Source organism: Planococcus citri, chromosome 1, assembly GCF_950023065.1.
Source record: "Planococcus citri chromosome 1, ihPlaCitr1.1, whole genome shotgun sequence".
Lineage (NCBI taxonomy): Eukaryota > Metazoa > Arthropoda > Insecta > Hemiptera > Pseudococcidae > Planococcus > Planococcus citri.
This window is the reverse complement of record NC_088677.1, coordinates 90,289,092-90,314,351: the sequence shown is the minus strand read 5'-3', so window position 1 is coordinate 90,314,351 and position 25,260 is coordinate 90,289,092. Positions and strand designations below refer to the sequence as shown.

At 35.8% G+C, this 25,260-nt stretch overlaps 4 protein-coding genes across 6 annotated transcripts; 3 read left to right on the top strand and 1 right to left on the bottom strand.

The window, feature by feature from the left end:
- Positions 1-7: 7 nt before the first annotated feature.
- Positions 8-3,826, top strand: Atg7 (Autophagy-related 7). Of its 2 annotated transcripts, none has more exons than XM_065357497.1 (15): positions 8-392; positions 506-701; positions 789-914; positions 991-1,111; positions 1,187-1,310; positions 1,402-1,499; positions 1,583-1,697; positions 1,799-1,943; positions 2,025-2,180; positions 2,272-2,442; positions 2,521-2,643; positions 2,731-2,846; positions 2,922-3,054; positions 3,159-3,278; positions 3,360-3,826. In XM_065357497.1, exons 1-15 carry the CDS (start codon positions 202-204, stop codon positions 3,390-3,392), a joined length of 1,968 nt encoding a protein of 655 aa, XP_065213569.1. In that variant the 5' UTR covers positions 8-201; the 3' UTR covers positions 3,393-3,826. The 2 variants fall into 2 exon arrangements, with proteins under 2 accessions (XP_065213569.1, XP_065213577.1); XM_065357505.1 differs by having other exon boundaries at positions 11-392; positions 789-902.
- A 57-nt stretch (positions 3,827-3,883) lies between these two features.
- Positions 3,884-7,237, bottom strand: Tpr2 (Tetratricopeptide repeat protein 2). Its single transcript, XM_065357560.1, has 10 exons — positions 6,420-7,237; positions 6,241-6,329; positions 6,019-6,143; positions 5,740-5,928; positions 5,381-5,656; positions 5,093-5,257; positions 4,836-5,001; positions 4,609-4,755; positions 4,376-4,522; positions 3,884-4,276 (listed from the first exon to the last, which is right to left on the bottom strand). The coding sequence occupies exons 1-10, from the start codon at positions 6,497-6,499 to the stop codon at positions 4,167-4,169; spliced, it is 1,494 nt and encodes a 497-aa protein (XP_065213632.1). The 5' UTR covers positions 6,500-7,237; the 3' UTR covers positions 3,884-4,166.
- Positions 7,238-8,491: 1,254 nt separating this feature from the next.
- Positions 8,492-12,194, top strand: LOC135840865 (casein kinase I-like). Its single transcript, XM_065357598.1, has 8 exons — positions 8,492-8,855; positions 9,753-9,863; positions 10,149-10,297; positions 10,658-10,886; positions 10,966-11,136; positions 11,239-11,387; positions 11,461-11,638; positions 11,732-12,194. Exons 1-8 carry the CDS (start codon positions 8,780-8,782, stop codon positions 12,022-12,024), a joined length of 1,356 nt encoding a protein of 451 aa, XP_065213670.1. The 5' UTR covers positions 8,492-8,779; the 3' UTR covers positions 12,025-12,194.
- A 141-nt stretch (positions 12,195-12,335) lies between these two features.
- Positions 12,336-24,958, top strand: LOC135840789 (tyrosine-protein kinase-like otk). Of its 2 annotated transcripts, XM_065357484.1 has the most exons (18): positions 12,336-14,273; positions 14,691-14,811; positions 15,142-15,432; positions 17,302-17,428; positions 17,518-17,678; positions 17,762-17,906; positions 18,338-18,477; positions 18,581-18,871; positions 18,953-19,240; positions 19,337-19,449; positions 19,627-19,789; positions 19,892-20,033; positions 22,101-22,228; positions 22,318-22,518; positions 22,612-22,788; positions 22,911-23,119; positions 23,213-23,485; positions 23,558-24,958. In XM_065357484.1, the coding sequence occupies exons 2-18, from the start codon at positions 14,787-14,789 to the stop codon at positions 23,873-23,875; spliced, it is 3,192 nt and encodes a 1,063-aa protein (XP_065213556.1). In that variant the 5' UTR covers positions 12,336-14,273; positions 14,691-14,786; the 3' UTR covers positions 23,876-24,958. The 2 variants fall into 2 exon arrangements, with proteins under 2 accessions (XP_065213556.1, XP_065213547.1); XM_065357475.1 differs by having other exon boundaries at positions 12,336-14,811.
- The last annotated feature ends 302 nt before the right edge of the window (positions 24,959-25,260 follow it).

The following is a 25,260-nucleotide window of genomic DNA, read 5'->3' as shown; positions in this document are numbered from 1 at the left end:
CCCGCCCCTTCCCACCATTACATAAACTTTCGTGTTTATTTATGTCCGGAGTGATATCATACGTTTCGGAGTTTCAGTTTGGTTTGATTGAAGTTTCGATGATTTCATTTCATTCCGATTACTCATTAATGTTTTTTATTTCAAAATTTATTGTAATTATCGAGCGAACTATTGCCATACACTCGGAGAGGAAATTTACCGATGGCATCTGAAGACAAAACGCTACGGTTTGCTCCTTTTTCGTCCTTCGTCAACAGCAGTTTTTGGTTTAAATTTGCCGATGTAAAATTGGAAGATGATAGATTAAACGAAGTTACAAGGCATATTTGGGGTTACTATTCGCAAAGTGAGAAAACCAACGCTGTTCTGATCGACTGCACGTCATTCAATAAGTGAGTATTTCCTCACGATAGATCGTGATTGAAAACAATTCGCTCGAATTGTGCACTTGCCACTTCACACCTAACTAGTAACTACAGATTCATAAATAATTTCATCGTTGCAGGAGTTACGACGTATGTTTTTCAAGATGTTACTGCCACGGTTACCACATTAATAAAAATACGGCGGAAGGATTTAAAAATTATGACAAATCTAAATTAATCAAAGAGTATGGCAGTTCCATTATTCGAAGTATACAAAACGGCGAAGCTGTCAAAGATCCATCATTGCTCGTAACATTCGTTTTGTTGACATACTGCGTTAGTTATGCTTTCTTTAAGAATTTATACTATCTACCGAAGACGATTGCGAATAATGTGTGATTTGAATTTCTACCAACTATGTAGGATTTGAAAAAGTACGTTTTCACGTACTGGTTTGCATTTCCTGCCTTATTGCAGTCGCAGTTTTACCTTGGCGAAACTCCTGTGAAACTGGATGCTATTTTATCATCGGAGCAAGTAAAATGCGTCGTAAATAATGTTAAAATTAAATTTATTTCAGAGTGGTGCAATATCTACTAAACGAAATACCATTTGTCGTATTTAGGTCGTTGAATTAAGTCACCTGCATTCTGAACTACCTCTGAATCAAAAAGGATTTTTTTGCTTCTGTCGGAAATCTCAAAACATTTCAATTTTCTCGCTAAATGATTTCATTAGTAATTTAGGTAAGGGTTTGTTTATCTGTATCTATTCTGAATTCTGATTTTTCTCAGTCGTCTAATGCAAGTCCATTTCTTTAGAACGGAATGTAAATGAATTCAACGTGAAGGATGACGTATTTTGGGCATTTTTGGACCCTTGTTTGTTGGACGAAGTGCCAGGTTGGCCATTGCGTAATTATCTTATACTTTTAAAACACTACTGGTGAGCAGGCATCTGTTTATACATGTACTTAATTAGGAGGCGATGATTTTTTTAGTACATATTTTATACTGTGTGCATTATATTTTCACAGTGCCGATGCGTTTCGTAATGAATTTAAAATAGTATCGCTTCGAGGCGAAGCTTCCGAATGGCTCGACCGCAGTTATATATTCAGTGTTCGCAGTTCTGGTAATATATTTTGTTCGAATTGCTAGTACAGTACACGTTTGATATACATACGAATATTCGTGTCATATTACTATTATGTGCAGAAAATGTGAGTTTAGATCTGAATAACTATGACGAATTTATTGGTTGGCAAAAGAATGATAAAGGTAAATTGCACCCTAAGCAGATCAATCTCAGCGATGATATGGATCCGAAAAGGTGAGCGAAATGAAGCGTGGAACGAATCTAATATTGTCGGCGTTTTTTTTTTTTGTTTTTTTTTCAGTACTTATGTAGATATTTTTGGTGCATGTTTGCAGACTATCTAGTCGCGCTGTCACCTTAAACTTGAAATTAGTCAAATGGAGGCTTCAACCAGATTTGGATTTAACGATAATGGAGAATACTTCTTGTTTACTGCTGGGAGCTGGAACGTTGGGTTGTTCGGTTGCTCGTGTACTTTTGGTTCGAAATCTTATTTCTAGTATATACGTAATTTTTCTGCGGAATAAAAACACTGAAATGTTTGCAAATTTGTGTCCGCAGGCATGGGGCGTCAAAAAAATAACATTTGTCGATAGCGGTGTAATTTCTTATTCTAATCCAGCTAGACAATCTTTGTATACTTTTGAAGACTCTACCAAAGCTTTGCCAAAAGCTGTAGCCGCTGCACGTGCTTTACAACTTATTCATCCTGGAATGGTACGGTAAATTGTTTTGTACGAGTAGCTTTGAAAAAGAGAACCGTAAGCTTAGTTCTCGTTCATGTCGTGTTTTTTTTTTTACTCCAAAGGATGTTACCGGCGAAGTTTTGAGGATTCCAATTCCTGGAAAAGAATCTAGTGACGTGGATCATGTTCATAAATTGACCGAATTAATTCGAAAGCACGATGCCGTTTTTTTACTGACGGATTCCAGAGAAAGTCGTTGGTTACCGACTGTTCTATGTTCATATTTTAATAAGGCACGAGTATTTAAAACTATTTTTTCTGTCATAGAAGATATTTTATAATATTTTATTTACTGTATTTGATGTTTTTAGATCGCTATTACCATTGCATTGGGATATGATTCGTACTTGATCATGCGACACGGTATCAGTGAGCAGAATTGCGAAGAGAAACTGGGCTGTTATTTCTGTAATGATGTCGTAGCTCCTGGAAATGTACGTATTCATGCTGTATCTGCTAACTTTAAACCATCCTTGGTCTAATCGATTCTAAATGTGTTTTGTGTGTGTGTTTTTTTTTAGTCAACAGTTGACAGAACTTTGGATCAGCAATGCACAGTAACTAGGCCCGGTTTATCCGGCATTGCCTCTTCTTTTGGAGTGGAATTATTCGTTGCACTATTACAACATCCTAAAAAGTGAGTCGAATGAATAATTTTTATTAGATAAGTTCTTCGAAACTACTAATGATTTTCGAAAATCTGTCGAAACAGAGGTTTAGCTCCAGGTAATAGTGATTCGTGCTTGGGAAAAATTCCTCATTCTATACGCGGATTCATCGCTGATTACGAAGTCATGTTACCATTAACTACCTCTTTTAATCAATGTATCGCCTGTTCATCGACGGTAAATTATTTTTCGTACTATCGAGTTTCTCAAACTGTGAATATCGTTAATATAGTTTCGAAAACTGCAACCAAACGTTTGATGAGTATTAATTTTCTCAATAGATCATGAAAGAGTACGAACGTGAAGGAGAGAACTTTCTGCTGAAAGTGTTCGCGGATCGTAAATATTTGGAGCAAATCACAGCCTTATCGCAATATCAATTATTGGACGATCAACTCGACGTAAGCGAAGTGTACAGATAGATGTTATTTTCTGTAAGTAAGTGATTGGCGCGTGGAATTTACTTGGACTTGATTTTTTAGTTTCCAGATTCCAGCGATACCGATGAAACTTGAATATAATTTGGTTGCGGTTCAGTTCGTAAATCAACATTTCAATTTAAGAGACGGAGGAATAATTGATCGAACTGAGTCAGTGATTAAGACGCATGTGGTGACAGCTAGGAGCAAGTGTTTTACGATCGATACAAAATATTCAACCTTAAAGAAACCGAGCTGCGAATTGAATCGTGCTCCGAAAAGAGATACGATAAAAATTTCCGAAATGAAAATTATTTCGAGGATTTGAATTTCTAATTAAATATGTAAACTAAAATCATGCCATGTCCAATAAAGTGGAAGTACAATTTTTTAAAGATCCTCAAGATGCTTATTTAGGACGAAAACTCTAAAATAGATTGTTGCAATTATTTTTTCTATTTTTATATCATGTATTTTATTACCAAGTGTATGAAAATTGGAATATGAAAGCTGTCAAGCTTGTTGTTTTATTTGAATGATTTTCATCATCTATTCAACTGCATTGCTTCACAAAATAAATCAACGAATGAATAAAAAAATTATATTTTACGCGATGACAGAATACGAAAATACAATCTTATAAATAATGAAACTAAAAATGTCAATTATGAACATAGTACAGCTTGACAAAACACAAATAGTACACACTTGATTAATTGAACGGGGTCTCGCGCCCTCCGTCAATAATTTCCCCACTACAGTATGTAAAATAAGCATTGGATTTGAGAAGAAACTGTGCTCGAATCGGAAAAATTGAGAATAAAAACACCCAAATGTATGATTGACGAACAAATTATTTTTGCCACTTATTCAAGCAAATTTGAACGAAAAAGTACTGTAATTATTACGATTACACGGTTCGAAGCGGAAATTGGAAGAATTTTCGAAGAACGCTCTAAACACATTACTAGCGTCGATATCTGAAACAAAGAGACGAATTAAAAAAATTCGATAAAATCGATCGTATTAAGTACTGATTTTGATAAATATCACTATACAGGGTAGGTAGAGGTACATACCACTGCCGTACGAATCTTCGAGATCCTGTCCATTATCGTACCTGCTTCTCTTATTCGGATCTGATAAAACGCCGTAAGCTTCGCCTAATTCTTTGAATTTTTTTTCTTGCTCTTTCTTTTCGCCTTCCGTTGCATTCGCATGACGATCTGTAAACGCGCGAGTAATAATTAGAAGATATCTATATAAATCGAATTATAGACGAATTTTCAATTTTTTCAAAAAATCAACTTGCCTGGATGATGCACGAGTGCACGTTTACGATACGCTTTCTTAATTTCATCTGTCGACGCATCCGCTTGTATTCCAAGTATTTTATAATAATCTTTTCTTTTCGATTTTTTTTGTTGCAATTTCGCTTCGTTCAGCAATAATCTAACTTCTGTTAACCGTTCGAAGAAAAAACTAGTCATCAACGGAATAACCAGAAAAAAAACGTAAGTTTGAAAATAAAAAGATTACCGTCTGTTCTTTCCAATTTAAAGGCTTTTTCATAATCGCGGACAGCTTCATCGAATTGTTGCAGGTCTAAATAACATTTCGCGCGCCGTAACAACGGTTTAATATATTTATCATCTAGGCTAAGTGCTGATGAACAATCTTCTACGGATTCGCTTAAACGACCAAGCTGTAGGTAAAAAGAATTTTCATCGGTTGATTATCGTATTCGAATTCGAATCGTTCGTCAGAAGTTGAATTTAAAAAAAAATTATAATCACCTTGAAAGCAACTGTTGCTCTATTGAAATATAGTTTGGAATTGTACGAATCGTTCATCGGATCAATACTAAGAGCGTCGGTGTAGTAATTGTAAGCTTCTTTTAATTTGCTAGCTTTGAAAGCTTCGTTTCCTTTTTCTTTCTTTTGTTTCAATAGCTTCGCTCTCTAAAATTCGAAAAACATGCGTACGTTTTAAAAGTGAAAATTTCCAAACTAGTATCATCAAACTACGAAGCGAGAAGAAAACAAAGAGAATTTCAGAGCAGTAAGTTCAGTGCGAATAAACACCTTATAAATATCAACGGTTTTGGAATGATCGGGAGCCAGTTTCAAAACGTGTTGAAAATGAGTGAAAGCGCGATCGATGTTATCCATGTAATACATGCACATTCCTCGAACGTAAATTGCGTCTACGTTTTGCTTGTCAATGCTGTTTAGAATACTATTGACAATTTCTTGCGCTTCTTGAAAACGTTTAAGAAAAGCCAAACATTCCGCTTTCATGATTTTGAACGAAATGCAAGATTTTGCTACATCCAACGCTCTATCGAGATAATAAATTGCCTGAAACAACGATAAAATTTCGAATAGTTACACCGTCGTTAATGGATAATTGCCAAAAAAAGAGACTCGAGAACGGGATTTACCTGACGATAATCTTTATTTTTATAAGAAGATTCGGCGCTGGAAAATATAGTTTTTAATTGTTGTAAATTGGACTGTTCCGTAGGAATATTAGGATTTGTTGGATCTAATTTTGAAACGATTTTGAGATTTTTTTCAGCTTCGACAGTTTCTCCCATCGTTATACAACATCTAATTATTCTCAGGTAACCCTAGGAAAAAACATGAAATTGAAACAAATTAAACGACCCGAATTATTATCAATCGTAATTATTATAATGGTTTTTCCGTTTTCTACGTACTTTCACAAATTGAGTGTCAAGATTAATCGATTTTCGAGCATCTTCCAGCGCTTTATAGTACTGACCAAGCATCATGTAACAAGCCGCACGATTTCCATAATAGGATGCATTTTCTGGTAGTATATCTATGGAACATTGCGAAACAAGAATTAGTTGCTGTAGAATGGATGACAGAGACAAATTTACAAACATACGTAGAATTAGTGAAAACGAATCTTTTACCTATAGCATCGCTATAAAACTTGAGTGCTTTGGTATATTCTTTCGCCTTATATTCTTCATTTCCACGTTTCCTCAAAGAATCTGCCAATCTAATGTTGGGAAAATTTATCAACATGTACTATTAATAAGGAACGTAACATGTGAAAAAAAAACACACACAAAGACTTCGTAACACTTACGCTTCTTTTTCATTAAGAAATTCGCTGAAGTTCTCCGATACTTTGGCAGTAGGTATGATTAGATCTGCGGATAGAGCCATCGCGAATCTCGAGTAACTTCAGGTTCAATAAACTATTACGCGGAAACGATCGCAATGCACATTAAGCGTACAAAAATATGTCGTTATTCGCGAGGAAATTTCTCTGGCTCGTTTTGAAAATTTCACTACCGAAAGTGATACGGACCAACAATGCGCCGATCAAGTTCCTATTTCAAGGAGTTGGCCATTTCGACTACGAAAATCAACTTTTGTTACCCAAATTACTCAAAAATTACTATGTCAAAATTCGATACAGACGGAAAATCGATAACACAGCACTTAGTTCAGGGGTTCAGCTTGTAACATATCAACCTACTACTATCACTGTTAAGTTCTATCGTTACGTTATTCACTGAAACTTTTACTGCGCTTTTGCAACTTTCTTTGAAATCGAAAACGAAATTTTTATATTACATATATATATGAAAGAAAACTTTGAGAAATTTATGCCATCACTTATCTATAATTCTATACACGAGTGTGAGATGAAGATATGAAGTCCATTCATTGGTCTGGCTCTGGTTTTTTGTTCATCCTTCTTATCATTATGCTCGACAGCTCAACGACGAATAATTATTTCAATTTTCACTTATTGTACGAATGATGCGAATGCCGATTTTAATTCAGATTATTCGGATGATTTCTGTATATTATTCATCATTTTAAAATAACACAAAATCAAAAGAATAAACCATTCGAATCAATTCGAGAATTCGACAAATTCGACATTTTTGAATGGTGGAAAAATTTCGGAACAGTCTGTACCAGGTCCTGTACCCGTAACCGTAACTCGTCGTAACGTTGCGTAACTTCAAATTTTCTTCTTCATGACATTCATTTTCCGTTACTGTTACCGTTTCTGAGGACGAACAATGAATTTTTTCTCATTCGTTCCGTTCCCCAGAATCCGTTCCGTCGTTGATGACGATTTTATGAATTTGATTTTCTAAATTTTTTTCTATAATCTATGTTCCGAAGTGGAAACTTCTGTTCGTATTCACACACAATAGCGGATAGCAGTTGGGTCGTGCTGGATTCACCGACTCCCAGTCCAACTTGAAATGAATCAGTCAGTCGTTCATCAAATCATCACTTTTCACTTCAGTTTTCACTCATTCGGTTTCATATTATTTTGAATGAAAAATTTTCCAAGTTCTGGCATTGTGTCTCATACTTGCTCATACCAACTTCCTACACCACTGTATAATTAATTCAATTTTAATTTAATTGTTTTTGAAAAGAAAATTATGATCAATTTAATTAGAGAAATTTTATTTTTAATTTTGAAAGAAAAATCAATCCAACTTCAAAACTTGAACGGATTCCCAAAAAATGGAATCAATTTCGAGCTCCAACAAATTCGACTTACGTCTTGGTACAAAACTGAAAATTTTAAAATTTAATCTATAGCTGAATAATCAATAATCTTTCCTACAATCATCAATTACGAGTTTGGAGTTGAAAACTGAAACCCATTTACCATTTCGTTGAATTAGGTAATTGTTGGAACTGGAAATTATTATTTCCAGGAACAAGAACAACTATTTTATAATCAGTGCTCAAATATTCTTCCAACGATATGGGTATTGTTTTACAAAGAATGAAAGAAAATCAATATTATGGGACGAAAAAATAAATTATGCCAGTCCCACTAATTTTGCGGGGAAAAAATCCGAGCCCTGTTTATAACAATTATAGTTTTTTCAAAATCGACCAATGAAGGAATTTTGAATAAGAAATAATGCTACACATTCATTCAATAAAAAGTAAAAACACTAGTAACACCCAATAAAATTGATATTAGTGCTGGTAAAGTATAATTAATTAATCAATTATCATTTACATTTATCAATCAACTTATCAAACGAAAGACGTTGAGAGAGTGAGCGCCGTGAGCGGGATTGAAGAGTCATGAAAAGAATCAGAATCAAAGTGAATCGACTCTTTTGGACTGGGAGTCGGTGAATCTAGCACGACCCATAGCAGTTCATTGCAATTTTGATGAATTGAGAGCTCGTTCCGTCTGCGGTTTGTAGTTCAGGTTCAGATTCAGAATAAATAGTGAACTTTGGGGAAAGGATGTGAAAAAAAGAAAATTTGTACACGTTAATCGATTCAATTTGGATTTTGCAAAATCTTACAGTAATCGTCAGTGATAATAGTGGTCCTTTTATCGCGTATCGTTCGTGCTTTATTCCATATTGATAAAATTTCTGTGCGAAGATTTCCAGTTGTAACGCAAAATGAATAGCTCGTAAATTATCGTTTAATCACTAAAATATGGAGTTAAGAGTTGGAAATAAGTACAGACTCGGTCGAAAGATTGGCAGTGGCTCATTCGGAGACATCTATTTAGGTACGTAGCACCCAGATAATTATTGCAAAGTTGTCTGCACGCGTGTTTAGTTTTAGTGTTGCTTCAATACCCGAGTCGTATCAAATCATAAAACATCCGAGGTAACGCTATTTCAAACATTTTGTTCGAAGAAAGTTTCATCGAGCATCGCTTTATCTCATTTCGATCATGGTTTACTCGACTGCTTCGCCAAACGTTCACATTCATGTCAGTTGCTTTCATCCCATATCAATCAATACTCGGGAGTACATTGGAAAGAGAATACTGGTAGTGCATCTTCCTGGTTTTATAAATATTCTGAACCCTTTGCTCGAAAGGCCTTAAAATTATCATTTTATTTCATCGCTCTTTTCAGATGACTTCTTTTGTTCGTAACCAAGGTACACGGTCATACGCACACGTACCTACCGTGTTTCATAACATTACTCATTTTATGACCTATCTAAACATTGATTGATATTGATAACTATCTTTAATCTCGCAATACGTTTAATAATCCTTCTGTATTTCTACGAGAATTTCAAATCGTGCTGTCTGAATGTGAACAAAACTCTGATAATGTCATATCGAATCAGCTGTGTTTCATTCTTCTGCGCTATAGTTAGGCATAACGTAAATACTGCCTGTTCGTGTGTCGAAGCGATCGTTGTTCTGTTCGCTAATAATCTCGAATCATTTCCATTACTCATTTTCGATATGTAGTTTGAGAAAACACGAAGAGATGAGCAGAATGCGGAATACCCGTAGATGAATTAGCGTGTAGACACCTTTGTTCAAATCACAAATCCGAACAAAGAAAATGTATCGAAAATTGGCTTCGTTCGATTAATTCTGTCGTAAATTCGAACGAATTACTCGTACGAATTGTTATTTAAATTGTATTTTTGCGTTTCACAGGTACAAACATATCTACGGGTACAGAAGTAGCAATTAAATTAGAATGTGTTCGAACAAGGCATCCGCAACTTCATATAGAATCAAAAATATACAAAATTATGCAACAAGCTGGTACGTATAATCGGTTCACGTTTTAGGTTTTATTAAAATGTCATCGGAAATTAGTTGCGATTAAATTAAGGCTCGTTTATACTGGCCGCGGAACAACTTGGATCCGTTCCGCGGATTTTCAAAAATAATTGAAAATCCGTAAGAAACTACGGAACGGTGTCCGTAGCCACTATAAACGACTACGTTACAACTCCCAGCTTTGATTTTCCGCGGAAAGTTTACGGTCTCGTTCCGCGGCCAGTATAAACGAGCCTTTAATTCGTTACATTTTGCGTTTTTTTTTAGCTGGAATACCGGAAATCAAGTGGTGTGGTTCGGAAGGTGACTATAACGTTATGGTGATGGAGCTTCTGGGACCCTCTTTAGAAGATCTCTTTAATTTTTGTAGTAGACGATTCACTTTAAAGACTGTACTATTGCTCGCGGATCAAATGGTAATTATTTCTACGGTATCCTATATAAGTATTTGGATAATGATTAATGGCGATGAAGACTGATCTTGCATCGCCTTGGCAAATGTCCTATAGAATACTCATTCTTTGCCATAACTGTCGAAAGTCGTTTGTATTTCGGAATCGTTTGTATGATGTACATCTTATATCCTTCGAGAGTTCATTTTGGTATAGAAATTAAATGCCTAAAATTTAATCGAAAAAAAAAAAACAGAAATGCGAAAAATTTTACCTTACTATCTGTTACCTATCACCGAGTTGACTCTGCCAACTACTAATATCTAGGCCTAGCGTGTGTCTACGAATGTCGTACTTATTGGTAATTTCGTTTGTTAATTGCAGATTTCCAGAGTAGATTATATCCATAATCGAAATTTTATTCACCGTGATATAAAACCAGATAATTTTCTAATGGGTCTAGGACAGAAAGGAAATTTGGTCTACATTATTGATTTTGGTTTAGCGAAAAAGTATCGAGACGCGCGTACTTTATCGCATATACCATACCGTGAAAATAAAAATTTAACAGGAACCGCTCGTTACGCTTCAATTAATACACATCTCGGTATAGGTGAGTTCTTGCGCTTATTTGTTTATTTATTTCAATTTTCTTCGACGATCATTCGCAAATGTACCTTTCCATTTTTTAGAACAAAGTAGAAGAGATGATCTGGAATCTTTAGGATACGTGCTTATGTATTTTAATCGTGGCTCATTACCGTGGCAAGGCTTGAAAGCAGCGACCAAGAAGCAGAAATACGAACGCATTAGTGAAAAAAAGATGTCCACTTCGGTAGAAGAATTATGTAAAGGTTATCCGAGTAAGTTGGATCGATCAGATTTTAGCCGAAGTAGTCTTACTCGTAAGTCGTCGTCGATCTTACGGAAAATTGACGTGCTTTTTTTTAAAATTTATTTTGCAGCGGAATTTTTGACATATTTGCTGTATTGTCGAGCTCTAGGATTTGAAGAAGCTCCAGACTATTCGCATCTTAGACAAATCTTTCGTAGTTTATTTCATCGACAAGGTTTCTCATACGATTACGTATTCGATTGGAATTTATTGAAATTTGTGAGTAATTTTTAAAAGACTACTCGATCGATGTACAATATTTTATACGTCGATTTATTGATTACGTTCGCAGGGAGGTTCGAGACAAGGACATAGTAATATTCACGAAGATCGATCTGGTAAAATATTTCAAAATGAGCAAGATAACGGCGAAGGAGACGCGCGAATGATCAGTAACCGTTTTCGCAATTCGTCGACAGCCGCGCAACAACCTTTGATTCCCACTATGCAACAGCCTTTAATTCCTACTAGTAATGTCATTTTTAATTCTCTACTTTAGCATTTCTCTTGTTGTACGACTCGTGTTCGTAACGTGACTCGTTTTTTTTTTGCTGCGTTTCCAGGTAGAGGGCGAGGATTTGCCTTGATTCCATTCGGCGAACCGCAACAGTCTCACGAAAGGCGTCGTTACGTTGCTGACCGATCTCGGGCTAGTGGCATTGCTGTACCGGCTACTACCAGTGCCGCAACCCTAGATCTCAGTAATCCGCGATTCAATAATACTACTTGTCCTCTTTCTTCGATGCCGTCGCAGAGTGGTATCAATACGGCGACCGATAGTCAAACACCAAAATCTTTACCAATATCCAGTAGAAATCGTTCTGCGAATTCATTTGCAAAACAAACCGTGAAATAATCGAATCAATTAGTACATATTTTTTGTAACCGCCGCCTTGACGCGCAAACGGTCTAGTGTAATATCGTATTTTGCAAAATGACTTCAAAGTTGAACTTCTTCTTTCTTTCTCTGCCTCTTCTTTGTAAATCATTGTTTTTATATTATTAAAGGTTTTAATTTTCCCCAAATTTTTTTGTTTTATGAGTTTAATTGTTTTTATTTTTCTTCATATTCCTTATGGAATAATGTAAGTATATGTTTATATGTATTTTATATTATTTATTAACGTTGAAATAATCTTTTCGGATAACCTTATACAATTCTTTTCTCTTTACTCGTATATCTTCTCTCGTTCTTTTCCTTCCTTCCTTCTTTCTTTCCTTTCTCTATCAGTTTTCTCCCTTTCTTTCTTTTTTCTTCTTCGGTAAAATATCATTTTTTGTTGTTGTACATACTCGTAAAAAAAAAAATAGCGAAAAATTTAATCAATCGATTTGTACGTTTTTTTAAGAAAAATATATAAGCTTGTATATATAGGTTTATCATATTACAGTGTTTTCTTTCCTCGTTTCTACTGATATTTTAACGTCGATTTGTATTCATTTTACAATATAATGGTATAAAAACTTCTAATTTTGTACATTGTTGTTAATTTGAATCGTATTCTTTCTTTTTTTTTTTTTTTCATTTTGATAACATGTCTCATTTATTCGTATCCTAATTTTTTATTTTCTTTCTCGAATTTTTATCTAGTATGTTTGTTACATGCGTACAATATTTTCCAACATGATTCTACATTATTATTTTTGTCGAGTTGAAAATTGATTTCTACGTGATTTTATTTTTTTTTCAATTGAATTGTCATTTTATTCGGTAATTTTTTTTTTCAACCTGAAAAATTACTATTACAATACCTAATATTAATTAGAATTACGTACTTTTACGATTTGTAACGCTAATATTATTATAGTTTAAATTGTTGTACTTCGTTATTTTTAATGCTAATTTCAATTTTAGTATTACGGATATATATTGTTGTTGTCGGAGTTGTTACTTTACGGTTACTTAAATTTTTTTATCGAGTATAAAAGGATTCTGATTTAAACGAATGTGAATTTTAATTTATTCACGCTTTCTACGAGCTTCGCGTTTGTCGTTACCGATTATCTACTGTAATCATTTTTCAATAATTAGTCTTCAAAACTCGGGTAGGTACTTCAAGTAGGTAAAGGGTTACATTTGATTATACTAAATTGGAAAAAAATTATTCGCTAGCTTTACGAATGAACTTTTGCAGGTTAGTTATTGAAAAATGTAACTTGATATGTCGGTGTTTTTTTTTCTTCACGTAGGTTTTTGAAGGCAAAGTTTCGAAGTGACGATCAAGAAATGAGCGTGATTGTTTTGCACGTACGCTGATAGAACTGACAAATAATGCGTTTTTACGAAGAAAGCGTCCGCGTCGCGATGTAAGGAACGAAGAATTTTATCTACCAAGTTTAGACATTACAATTACCTATACCTAGATATATGTTTGCGTTTGAAATTGACACTATCGTGTCACTGACGATGACCCCGCGTTCTGTCGTTGGTTTGCGAATACCTCAGGTGTGTAATAATTATCTTTGTAATTATTTACCTCAAAAAGTGCTAGCGCTTATTTTACAAATTTCGATGACGTTTCATCTCAACACGCGTACGAATAAACGTGTGATGGACTACGAAGATGGCCAGTTCCAAAATGAACTGGAAACGTACCGTGTACTGCTAAGTTGGACTAATTTTTGTCAATTTTTTTGGATATAGATTACACGTTCACGTTGGTGTCGAATATGCTTCATTCGAATGAAAAACTGGAGAAGGATGAATCTGACTCTGAGCGCGCAAACTGGTACACATTATAAGACCCTTTTGATGATGCGGGTGGAGGTAGGTGTGGTATAAATGAGGGGTGCGAGTACGATTTCCTGCGGTATTATTGCAATGTTACGACTTGAGGGATGTGATGAACTGATCATTAGAAAAACTCGAGATTCAGTCGATTAGTTTTCATTGCTCCGATTGTTTTCAATTTTGTTGGCTCTTTTTTGCTGTAGGTAGGTACCCAATACCTATGCAGAAGAGCAGCAATAGCAGTACAACTGGAACTGGAAACCAGAAGCCCTTCTCAGTTCTCACATCAGCAGCGGCGGCTTTTGGTAATAAATGGTAGCGTGGTAAAAGAGGGAGAAGAGCGAAATACTCGAGTCTGGATTCGCGGTATCGTGGTAAGCATGCGCACACAGGGTTCCTTACACCATCGTCGTGCTCGCGGTTGATCATTCAGTTTTTAGTAGCAGTGCGCTAATAAGATAAAGTAAGCGTCGTTCACGTGTGCCTTGGCATTGTGTTGGTAAAATGCATTGTCGGCGACTTGGTTGATTCGGTCTCGGTGCTCACTTCACCACGGCTGTTCACCCTTTTCCATGTTTCATCGCCGCTGTTTCCGTGTAATTCTGCTCACAGCTGTTCTTCTTTCTACATCATTTCTACCATACCTAGAATTAGGATTAGTTATCGCTGCTAGTGTTTATTTCTTCGAACTGTGTGTCGAGAATTCACGTGTTTTATGTTTACTTCTAATTTCGTGTTCGATGTTTATAATTTTCGGTAAACCCGACGCCGGCTTCTTTTCACCGAAATAGTGATGAAAACAAGAAAAACTCCGGCGAATAATGTTTTGTATCGCGAGTTGACCAATTTGAAAATTTCCTCGAGCTGTGTGCGACGCCGGCTATCAAATGATTCGTTTTCTCAACATTTTACGTACGTATTTTATTTACTATTTCAGTTGGACGATTAACTAACTTAAAATTTTAAGTAATAGCTTAGTTACCTAACGTATCGAAATTTATACGAATAGGTGTTTTCTGAATCGGTACGTTTATACCTATCTTCATACCTATGTGTGAAATTCAAATTTCGTACCTATTGAAAATCTACTGGAATGATTTATGTACCTATTTGTAATACCTATTTACGCCAACCTAGTCTTACTATATACTACCTATTATCGTAATCTGTAGAAACTCTGTAGTCTGTACACTTTTACGAACGTATTCCTTCGATTTATTAATGAAAATTTTGATAAATCAGTTTTTGTTTCGAGCATCGTTGGTGATACGTGGGAAAAAGAAATTTTCACATCGCAAGGAAAACGTTTAGAATTACCGTGCAATCATTCTAATCAAGAAATCGACGCGACTGTCGTATGGAAAATCAACGACAGCGACGTATCCTTATCGGGAAGACGCTATTTGCAACATGCCAATTTGATCATCGAACGAGTGGACCGTTTTCAAGATGCTGGGCAGTACCATTGCGAAGTTGAAAATATTCGCTCGAATTATTTCACGAAACCCGATGCGATATTCGTACGAGTTAATTGTAAGCAATTTTTCTTCGCATATTTTTCATATAGTAGGTACCTACCTACGCGAATAGGTACCTCAATAATGATTTTCATCGTGCATGACCCCGCCGCATCCCTTTATGAGTACCTACCATATAGAATTCATTCGGTAGAGTATTTTCAGAATTCGGATTCTAAATTCAAAAATACGAAGCGCGATTCTTCGTTATACTTATATATCGGCTTCTTTGTTTCTTTGCGTCTGTATTCAGAAGTCGTTGCCCCTCGTAAACGTTTGCACACCCCTTCTATTTTATTGTGCTTTTCGTCTATAAACTTTTATGACTCTCGTGTATGCCTATCACCATGGCTACCAACCATAACCATTCTGTAGTGTAGTCTGGTATTTACCCTTTATGAAAATTTATTCTTGTTTTACATTCTCTCGTTCTTTTTTTTCTTTTTTTCTCTCTCTCTCTCTCTCTCATGTACTTCTCGCGGTAAGTAAGTATTTTTCGCTTCGGTCGTATAATTTGTAAATCCTGATACGTGTATGTTAGCGCGTATGCGTGCTTTAGCCTAGTACATATTCTCTTCATTAATCGGCAAACTTTTGCGATATTCGACGAAAAAAGTAACGAGGGAGCCACTCGAGATATTCGGGGTTGATTTCGTTTCAACGAAAGTTGAATTTTTGCGAGGTGTCGTTCGAAATTCTTCGTAGCTCGTATTTCACGGCCGCTTCGGATTGGTTTGTCGATTTTGGCCGAATTTTTAAAAATTTGCACTTTGTAACTTTTGACCAGAAATTTTTTTCTGATTTCGAATTTACGGTTTTTTTGTTCGTACTTGTACTCCCCTTCCAAATTTGTTGGATAATGAAAAATGAAAAATTCCTTGAAAATTGTAGTCCACCAACTTTAAATCGAGTCGTGTCAGCCCAAAGCTCTTCCCTCCCCCTCGTCAAAAAAACATTCAAGGAATGAAAAAAAGTCTGATTTGTACCAAAAAATTTGATTCTTGTTTCTTGTAATAGTAAACACCTATAAATGATGATAGATTTAAATTAGGTAGAGATAGGTTTTAGGTATAGATATATTTCTTTTTCAAAACAAAAACTCACCCAGTCCCTCACATTGACAGAAATGTAAAAAAAAGTACAAACAAATTTGTAAATTGTTCATCTCTGATCTTTTCATTTTCAAGAAAAATTTCTCTCAACCACACCCCCCCCCCCCCCGCACAATGTTGGCCTCCTAATAGTGAACCCTCTCTCCACAAAAAATTGAAGCCTGTAAACATTTTATTGAAAATTATGCATTTTTGGTCAGAATTCTTCCAAATAATATTTTCAAGAAAAACACTTCCTATGCCCCTAAGCAATATTTCGACACGTTTTCCAACTTGCATATTAGCTACAGGAAGTGTTCTACGCAAAGGGACCAATATTGTTGGAGAAGGGCGAGGGAAGTTTTTTCTTGGAAATTTTTGTAAGTCATTTGAAAGGATTCTTATTCTGACATTTCCGGCTATAGAAGCGAAAAATTTCCCAAAAAACCAAAATTTCTTACTGATTTTTTCCATTTTTTTTTTTTTTCAAATAGGGAGCCCTATATAACAGAAACATAACAGCTTGGTGACTGAAAAAAACTTTTTTTTTGAAGCGCATCATTAAAAAAATAAGATTTTTTTGCATACCTAAGTTTGACTTTTTTTTTTTAAGTTTTTGTGAGCGGGGGAGGGGGTGAGTCTAACATTTCATGGGCTTGATGGAAAATTAAAAAAATCAAGGACTATTTTTTGATAAAATCTAAATACTTCAGGGAAGGGACAGAGGGAATGTAGAAATGCAAAATTTCAAAATAAATAAGATAAGCCATCCTATAATTTATGTTTATTTTCAGGGATAGACGAACAGGCATCGGTTGCATTAATATCTCCTCAGCATCTTTCTCAATTGCAACTTGGCAGTAACATAAGTCTCAAGTGTATTGCCAGCGGATCTAGTCATTTGAAGATCGACTGGTTCAAGTAAGTACCATTATGCGCTGCTCTACTCATCTTGGAACGATTTAATTGTTTCATCTAATTTATCGTTATCTCGTTGATAAATTTTTCAGAAACGGCGAACGAATTTCGAATAACGATAGAATTTCAATCGAGGATGATATTTTACGAATAAATCGAGCGAATGCGCTAGATAACGGAATATACCGATGCAGAGCGTCGAATGACGGTGGTTCTGTCGATAGTTCGAAAACATTTTCGTTGAAAATTAAAAGTCGGTAAAATTTCAAAATGATAAACTCAGTTGTGGGTAGTAATCACCGAAAAACTAAAAATATCGCGATTGTTTTGTTAAAGGTGAGAATTGCGCCAACCTGAATGTGATCTCGCAAGATGAAACTGTCAAAGAAGGTTCTTCTGTCGTTTTGAATTGCCTGTACGAAAAATATGACATACTCGAGTGGTATTTCAATGAAAATGGACCTATCAAAAATGATTCGAGGTAACATCGAATATGTACCTGCAAGTATCGGTGTAATTGACTCGTATTCGACTATACCTATCTGTCAATAACTGTCTATTTGTATCCAAACAACAAACGAACACACCTTTCGGCTTTCCCTCGTAAAATATCGAATGCCTATTACTTTAACGTGACATTTTTATATGTATCAGTAGCAGATGTCTCGTTTTCGTAACATCGAATAGGTACCCTATGTACCTAAATAATATTTATGTACTATTGCAAACTTGTTTTCAAACATGAAAATGGCACAGGAGAGAAGGGTAGGTATAGTATAGGTACTTGATATTTGGTGAGGTCGTTTGCAATAAGTTTGAATGTTCGTGTTTTCAATCCTACCTATACCTACCTATGTTAAATAGAGGATTGTACTTGAAAAAAAAGCTGACGATGTGAACTTTTAATTACAGGATTACTCTATCGTCGAATACTTCTTCTCTATACATTCATAATGTGCGGAAAAGTGACGAAGGAATGTACGCTTGCGTTGGTGTTAAAAAGGAATGCGATACTTATCCTACCAAGTACACGATTATTCTTTCCGTAGCCGGTACGAAAATATCAGATCTCACGAATTACTCGAGCTCGAGCCTCCGAATGTTGGCACAAAATTAAGACCTATGTACTTTACTTATGGATTACCTAATTTACAGATTTTGAAAAAACCAACTCATCTTTATTAGAACCGAGCGATAGAATGACGCATGTTGTCGCAGAGGGCGCCAATTTCACCATTGCCTGTATACCGCCGAAAGGTAAACCGACGCCTGTGATAAGCTGGAAAAATCAAGCTGATGAGAAGATCAACACCGCCGGCTCGATTCGACAGGACAATTATCATCTAAGGATTACCAACGCTAAGAGAGAAGTTTCCGGAAAATACACTTGTCGAGCGGAAAATCTGGCCTCGTTTGTAGAGGTTTCGTTCAATTTGACAGTAGTTGGTAAGTTTGCCATTATGATTATGAGATGTGCTCGAACGAACCAATTTGTTAATTTTACCTACATCTCTGGTTTTACCGTAGCGCCTCCTCAAATAATCGTTCATCCGAGTTCGCAAACTGTGCACGAAGGTAGCGGCGTATCTCTTCGATGTAAATATAAAGCAACTGCGTCGCCTTTCACCGAAATCTCGTGGCGTAAAAATAATATCCGTTTGATGAAAAATGCGAGTAATGCCCTGACTTCTGAAACGGACGGTAGCTTGAATTTATCGAAAGTAGAATCAACCGATGCAGGAGAGTACAGCTGTGTAATTACTACAAAGTTCTATCCACCGGTGATATCTCAAAGCGCCACATTGACCGTAATACGTAAGTTACCTATCTATCTATATATCTAATTATAATGTTGATTCTTGAAACCTAGATAGGTACTTATAGGTGATTCTTTTTTAATGTCTGTTGTAGAAAAACTAAAGTTCAATCCGTTACCGGTTGCTAAAAAAATGGAGCTCGGTTTGGCGAATAAAATTCCTTGTAAGGCCGAAGGAAGCGAGCCGCCTTCTGTTCAATGGATCAAGGTGACGAAATTGATACCTACTTACCTACTTCGATGCTACGAGTATAATATTTTTGCTTTTTTGTTGAAATCAACTTTCAATTTCTAAATTCTAGAACACCCCAATAGTTATCTACCTATCTTATTTACCTTCGAAATTTATATTCGATTGTTACAATTTACAATGTTTACATTAAAGGCAAATTTCGAAGGCCACCCAGTTCCATTTCCAAATCACGTTCAAGACATAAATGGTACGCTATATTTTTCAAAAGTACGCAGCGAAGACAAAGGTCGATATACGTGCATAGCTTCTAATCGTCAAGGCAGTATAAATGTAACCATAGATGTTGATGTGGTCGGTGAGTTCTGTAATATACTCGTGTCTATTTATATTATTTTTGATCAAACTAGCGACAGCGTCGCTGTTATTATTTCCTGTCTGAATTGTCGAATGTTTACAGTCGCTCCTAAATTTACTATTTTGCCAAAAAGTCCGTCCGAAGGACTGGAGAAATCTTCGGTGAGATTGGATTGTGCGGCAGAAGGCGATCCAGTGCCCACCATACAATGGAATAATAACTTAGTTGATATTTCTCAAAAAAGGTGAGATTACACTTACCTACTTACTCCTTTTAGTCCGGCATATGACAATAGGAGTAATTGCACCCCCCCCCCCCCGCCGATCCTCCGGGATAACTTTTTTCTTGAAGGGGAATCCTAGGGAACATTTTAAAGCAAACTTGCCCAAAAAAAAGTTGGCCTTACTTGCAAAATGGCGGCCATTTTGATTGAAAAGTCAGCCGAAATCGCAGATTTTGCGTTTTGACATAGAACTTGCACGAAATTTTTCAAACCTTACAAAGGTAGATCGAAAGATCATGCAAAAATTTATCACCTGTCAAAATTTCAAGTGCTAAAGTGCGTTTTTCGATTTTTGGTGAATTTTTGAAAATCCAATTTAGGCCAAAAATGAGGGAAAAAATCAAAATTTTACCAAATTGACCAAGAAAGCTGAAATTTGGGATATACCCTATTTTCGACATGCCAAATCGATTGGAAACGGTTTCAACCCGTTTTGAGCAGTTCTGGAGCCTCCAGCAGATTTTTGAAACTCGAAATGTCCACAAGATTCCATCAAATTGGAGTTGTAATGCTAAAATTTATTGTAAAAACTAATTTCAATACGCTACGAAGTACTGCAGGTGAATTTCAAGTCGTTATAGATCCTCCAGCGACTTTTTGAAAATTCCTGAAGCCTCCAGCAGATTTTTGAAACATCAAATGGAGATGGAAAGCTGAAATTTATTCTACACTCCTATTTTAACACCTTCTGAAGACGACTTCAGGTGGGTTCAAGTAATTTTAGGGCCTCCAGCGACTTTTTTTTGAAAATTACTGGAGCCTCCAGCAGATTTTTGAAGCTTTAAATGTTCACAAAATTTCATCAAATGGAGATGAAAAGCTGAAATTTACTCTACACTCCAATTTTAACACCCTCTGAAGACGACTTCAGGTGGGTTCAAGTAATTTTAGGGCCTCCAGCGACTTTTTTGAAAATTACTGGAGCCTCCAGTAGATTTTTGAAACTTGAAATTCCCGCAACATTAATTTATCAAATGGAGTTGGTAACCTGAAATTTACTTCGCAGACTACATTGGTGGTTTCTAATGGTTTTGAAGCTTCCAGCTACTTTTAGGATATTTTAATTTTCCAAAATACGCCATACAACCTTTCAAAAAGTGGCTGGAGGCTCCAAAACGACTAGAAATCCACCAGCAGTCAACTTCGTAGCGTATTGAAATTAGTTTGCTGAATGAATTTCGACTCTCCATCTCAGTTTGATGAAATTTTGGGGAAATTTCAAGTTTCAAAAACCTACTGGAGGCTCCAGTAATTTTCAAAAAAAGTCGCTGGAAGCCCTAAAATTACTTGAACCCATCTGAAGTCGTCTTCAGAGGGTGTGAAAATCGGAGTACTGAGTAAATTTCAGGTTTCCATCTCCATTTGATGAAATTTTATGAAAATTTAAAGTTTCAAAAATCTGCTGGAGGCTTTGGGAATTTTCAAAAAGTCGCTGGAGGATCCAAAACGACTTGAAATTCACCTGCAGTACTTCGTAGCGTATTGAAATTAGTTTTTACAATAAATTTTAGCATTACAACTCCAATTTGATGGAATCTTGTGGACATTTCGAGTTTCAAAAATCTGCTGGAGGCTCCAGAACTGCTCAAAACTGGTTGAAACCGTTTCCAATCGATTTGGCATGTCGAAAATAGGGTATATCTCAAATTTCAGCTTTCTTGGTCAATTTGGTAAAATTTTGATTTTTTCCCTCATTTTTGGCCTAAATTGGATTTTCAAAAATTCACCAAAAATCGAAAAACGCACTTAAGCACTTGAAATTTTGACAGGTGATAAATTTTTGCATGATCTTTCGATCTACCTTTGTAAGGTTTGAAGTAAGGCCAACTTTTTTTTTTGGCAAGTTTGCTTTAAAATGTTCCTTAGGATGTCCCTTTTAGGAAAAAAGTTATCCCGGAGGATCAACGGGGGGGGGGGGGGTGCAATTACTCCTATTTTCATATGCCGGACTAGTTTATACGATTGTTTTTGACACCATAATTTCGTATTTCTGGAATTTAATTGCTGTTTCAATTACCTATGCTATAGATTTACAACTTTTGCAAATGGTTCGCTGCTAATTAATGAACTGCATTTGAGCGATGCTGGTACTTACGGATGTATAGCTGGCAATAGCGGTGGATTCAATAAGACCGAAGTTATTTTGGTGGTTCGAAGTAAGTTTGCTGGTATTTTCCTCTTGCTGTTCATTTCAGATTGTTATTTATGTGATCAATTTTAAATTTTGTTGATTTTATATTTTCAGGTACAGATGGAAATACGATTGATGGATCATTGGATTCGGGGGAAAGTGATACGGTGGGAAGAACCGTAGCTATAACGTTGGGCGCAGCGTGCGCTTATATTTTATTAGTGATTTCATTAATGGCATGGTGCCGTTATAGAAGAAGGAAGAAGAAACGCACTTATTCCGATTTGAACGTCGATTCGGTCCCCATGGATGATGGTACGTACCTTATGTGATTATTAAGCTCGTCATCTACCTACTTTTCGTCAAAAAGCAGAAATTATTACATTTTTTTTTCTTTTTCTTCTTCAGCGGAAGAAACAAAATTGCAAAGTAATACGTCAGAGTTGAAAGAATCATCAAAACACATTCAAAATGGAGGCGGCGCTCAGCATATGAAGCGTAACTCGAGCTTTTCAAAATATTTATCGGAAAATTGCGTCGGTTTGGAATTTTCTCGTAAAAATCTGCACGATATTATGTTATTAGGTGAATATTTATTGTATGTAAAAATGTTTTTCAGCCTACCTATATTCTTTCCATATGTACGACGTGTGTACTCGTGAATTTTTCATTTTGGTAATTCCTCGTTTTGTACCTACCTATTTCAGGAAATGGAGAACTCGGAAACGTTTTTTTGGCTCGAAATAAATGCGAAGCAGACGCCATTGTAATGGTGAAAGTTTTAGAAGAAATGACGCCGGAATTCCGTAGACAGTTGGATATTTTGAAACAAGTCGATCACGAACACATCATCAGGTTGATAGGTATCTGTCGCGAAGCTGAACCTATCTATATGATTTTAGAATACACAGATTGGGTATGTATTACTAACCGATATATTTTGAAAAATTATAATTTCACGCGGAACTATCCTTATGCGAACCGGGTGTTTTTTCTTTTTCGCTCGCAGGGTGATTTGAAACAATTTTTAATCGCTACTCGTAAGAGTAGCGTGCGCGTAGTCGGAAATAAACAACGTCCGCCTCCCTTGACCTTAAAACAATCGTTGAAAATTGTGGAAGAAGCGGCGTCAGCCTTGGAGCATTTTGCTCAACGTCGATGTACTCATAGAGACGTCGCGACTCGTAATTGCCTAATTACATCCAGTCTAAGTATCAAGATTACATTTTCGTCGCTCTGTAAGAACACATACGCCACCGAATATTATGAAATACGTGGACAGGTAAGCGTTCCTCCGATTCACCCGCTGTATTATTGCTATACGAGTAGAAAAATTGAATATGGTATTTTGCAGTTTTTGCCGTTGAGGTGGCTGCCATTCGAAGCGGTAGCCGAAGGTGAATTTTCCAACAAAACCGACGTGTATTCGTTCTCGTGTTTTGTTTGGGAAATTTTCACCAAAGGTGAACTACCATTTTCGAAATTATCCAACGAGGAAGTACTGAGTTTATTGGAGAAACGTCAGCTGCGCTGGAAGATGCCTAAATCGATGCCGTCAAATTTAGCCAAGTTATTGACTAAATGCTGGTCCGTCGATGCTGCCGAAAGACCTACGTTCGCGCAAATAATCAAGGAAATTTCCGAAATCAAAAATCTAGTCAATCAGACGTAAACGTTGCACCTGAAAATGTTTTTTCTCTTTTTTTTTCAACGCTCAAATCATTCGATCTCATGTAACTCGACATCTAGAGTGTCGGTTTACTCTTCATCATAGTCATCATTTTTTTTCTTTCGTTTGTAATAATGAAAAAAATACTTTTTTCAAGTTATAGAAATGGAGAGGTAAAAATAAAAATACGCTCGCATTATATTTGCGGCGACATTTTTCGTTGTGATATTATTTTAGGATTTAAATTTACTAGTAGGTAGGTAATTTTTAATTTTTTTTTTTTTTTTTTTTTTTGTACATACTTAATAATTACTTACACGAGTATAGATGCAGTTGTACTTGAGTGTTGTATGATGTTCATTTTGAGAAATATCTTCAAGATGACTGGTTTGATCGAGTTTTATAGCGGCGAATAATTCATAATTTCATAGATCTTGATCCCACCTCGCCTTCCCGGTTTTTCGATTTTTCATAAAGCACATCAACAATAAATTGAACATTTTTTTTAAAAATTACACTCGGAATACGTACTTTTACATTAATTATTTTTTTCCATGTACATATAGGTACCTAATAGTTGTATTTCTTGCGCTTATCCCTCGTGTTATATCTCATAGTAGATAAGCATTGCTCTGTAATTTGTTCATTAATTCGCCATATTTCATAAAAATTATACCTACCTAATTTGTATGCTTTTATGTAATCTGTTACAGGGTGCCCAATATAATATTGGGCATAGCTGGCGAGAATTTCAGCGGCTTGGCAGCATCGAATAAATATGTAGTTTGATATAGCTCAGCGCTGGCGACTGGCGTTGCCAACCCACGAAAATTCTCATCTGTTATGCCCTATATTATTGGGGACCTGCTGCGTGGGAAATCGAATGCGCTAATTTTTGAATAAAAATTCATTCCCTAGTCGAGCTAATGTCGAATTTATGTAATTTAACGCATCTATACCTACGCGAATTTATTTTGAAATTTTCGTACGCGGGGGTATATTTTTTTAGATGTATAATTTTGTCCATCTAATAATTTTTGTACTTTTTAAACGTTGTATTTTTATGATTTGCAAATAAAAATTTGAAAAAATGAGCTTTCTTTTGGAATGTGCAATGCATTTCAATACAATGAAACTAGTCCACGGTGAAATTTTCAGCTCAAGTTGGTATTTCAGCCGTCCAGGGCGATACTTAAAAACGATTAGAAATGAGAAATGCGAACTTCAATCAAATTACTCGTAAGTCGCAGAATCCATAACACCCGTGAACTATGTAGTAAACAAATAATCTCAGCAGGGAAATAGCAAATTTTTCGATAGAATAATGCAAAAGGCAAACAAGAATTAAAGAATGTATCAGTTTTAAAATTCAAAAACATCGTTTCCTT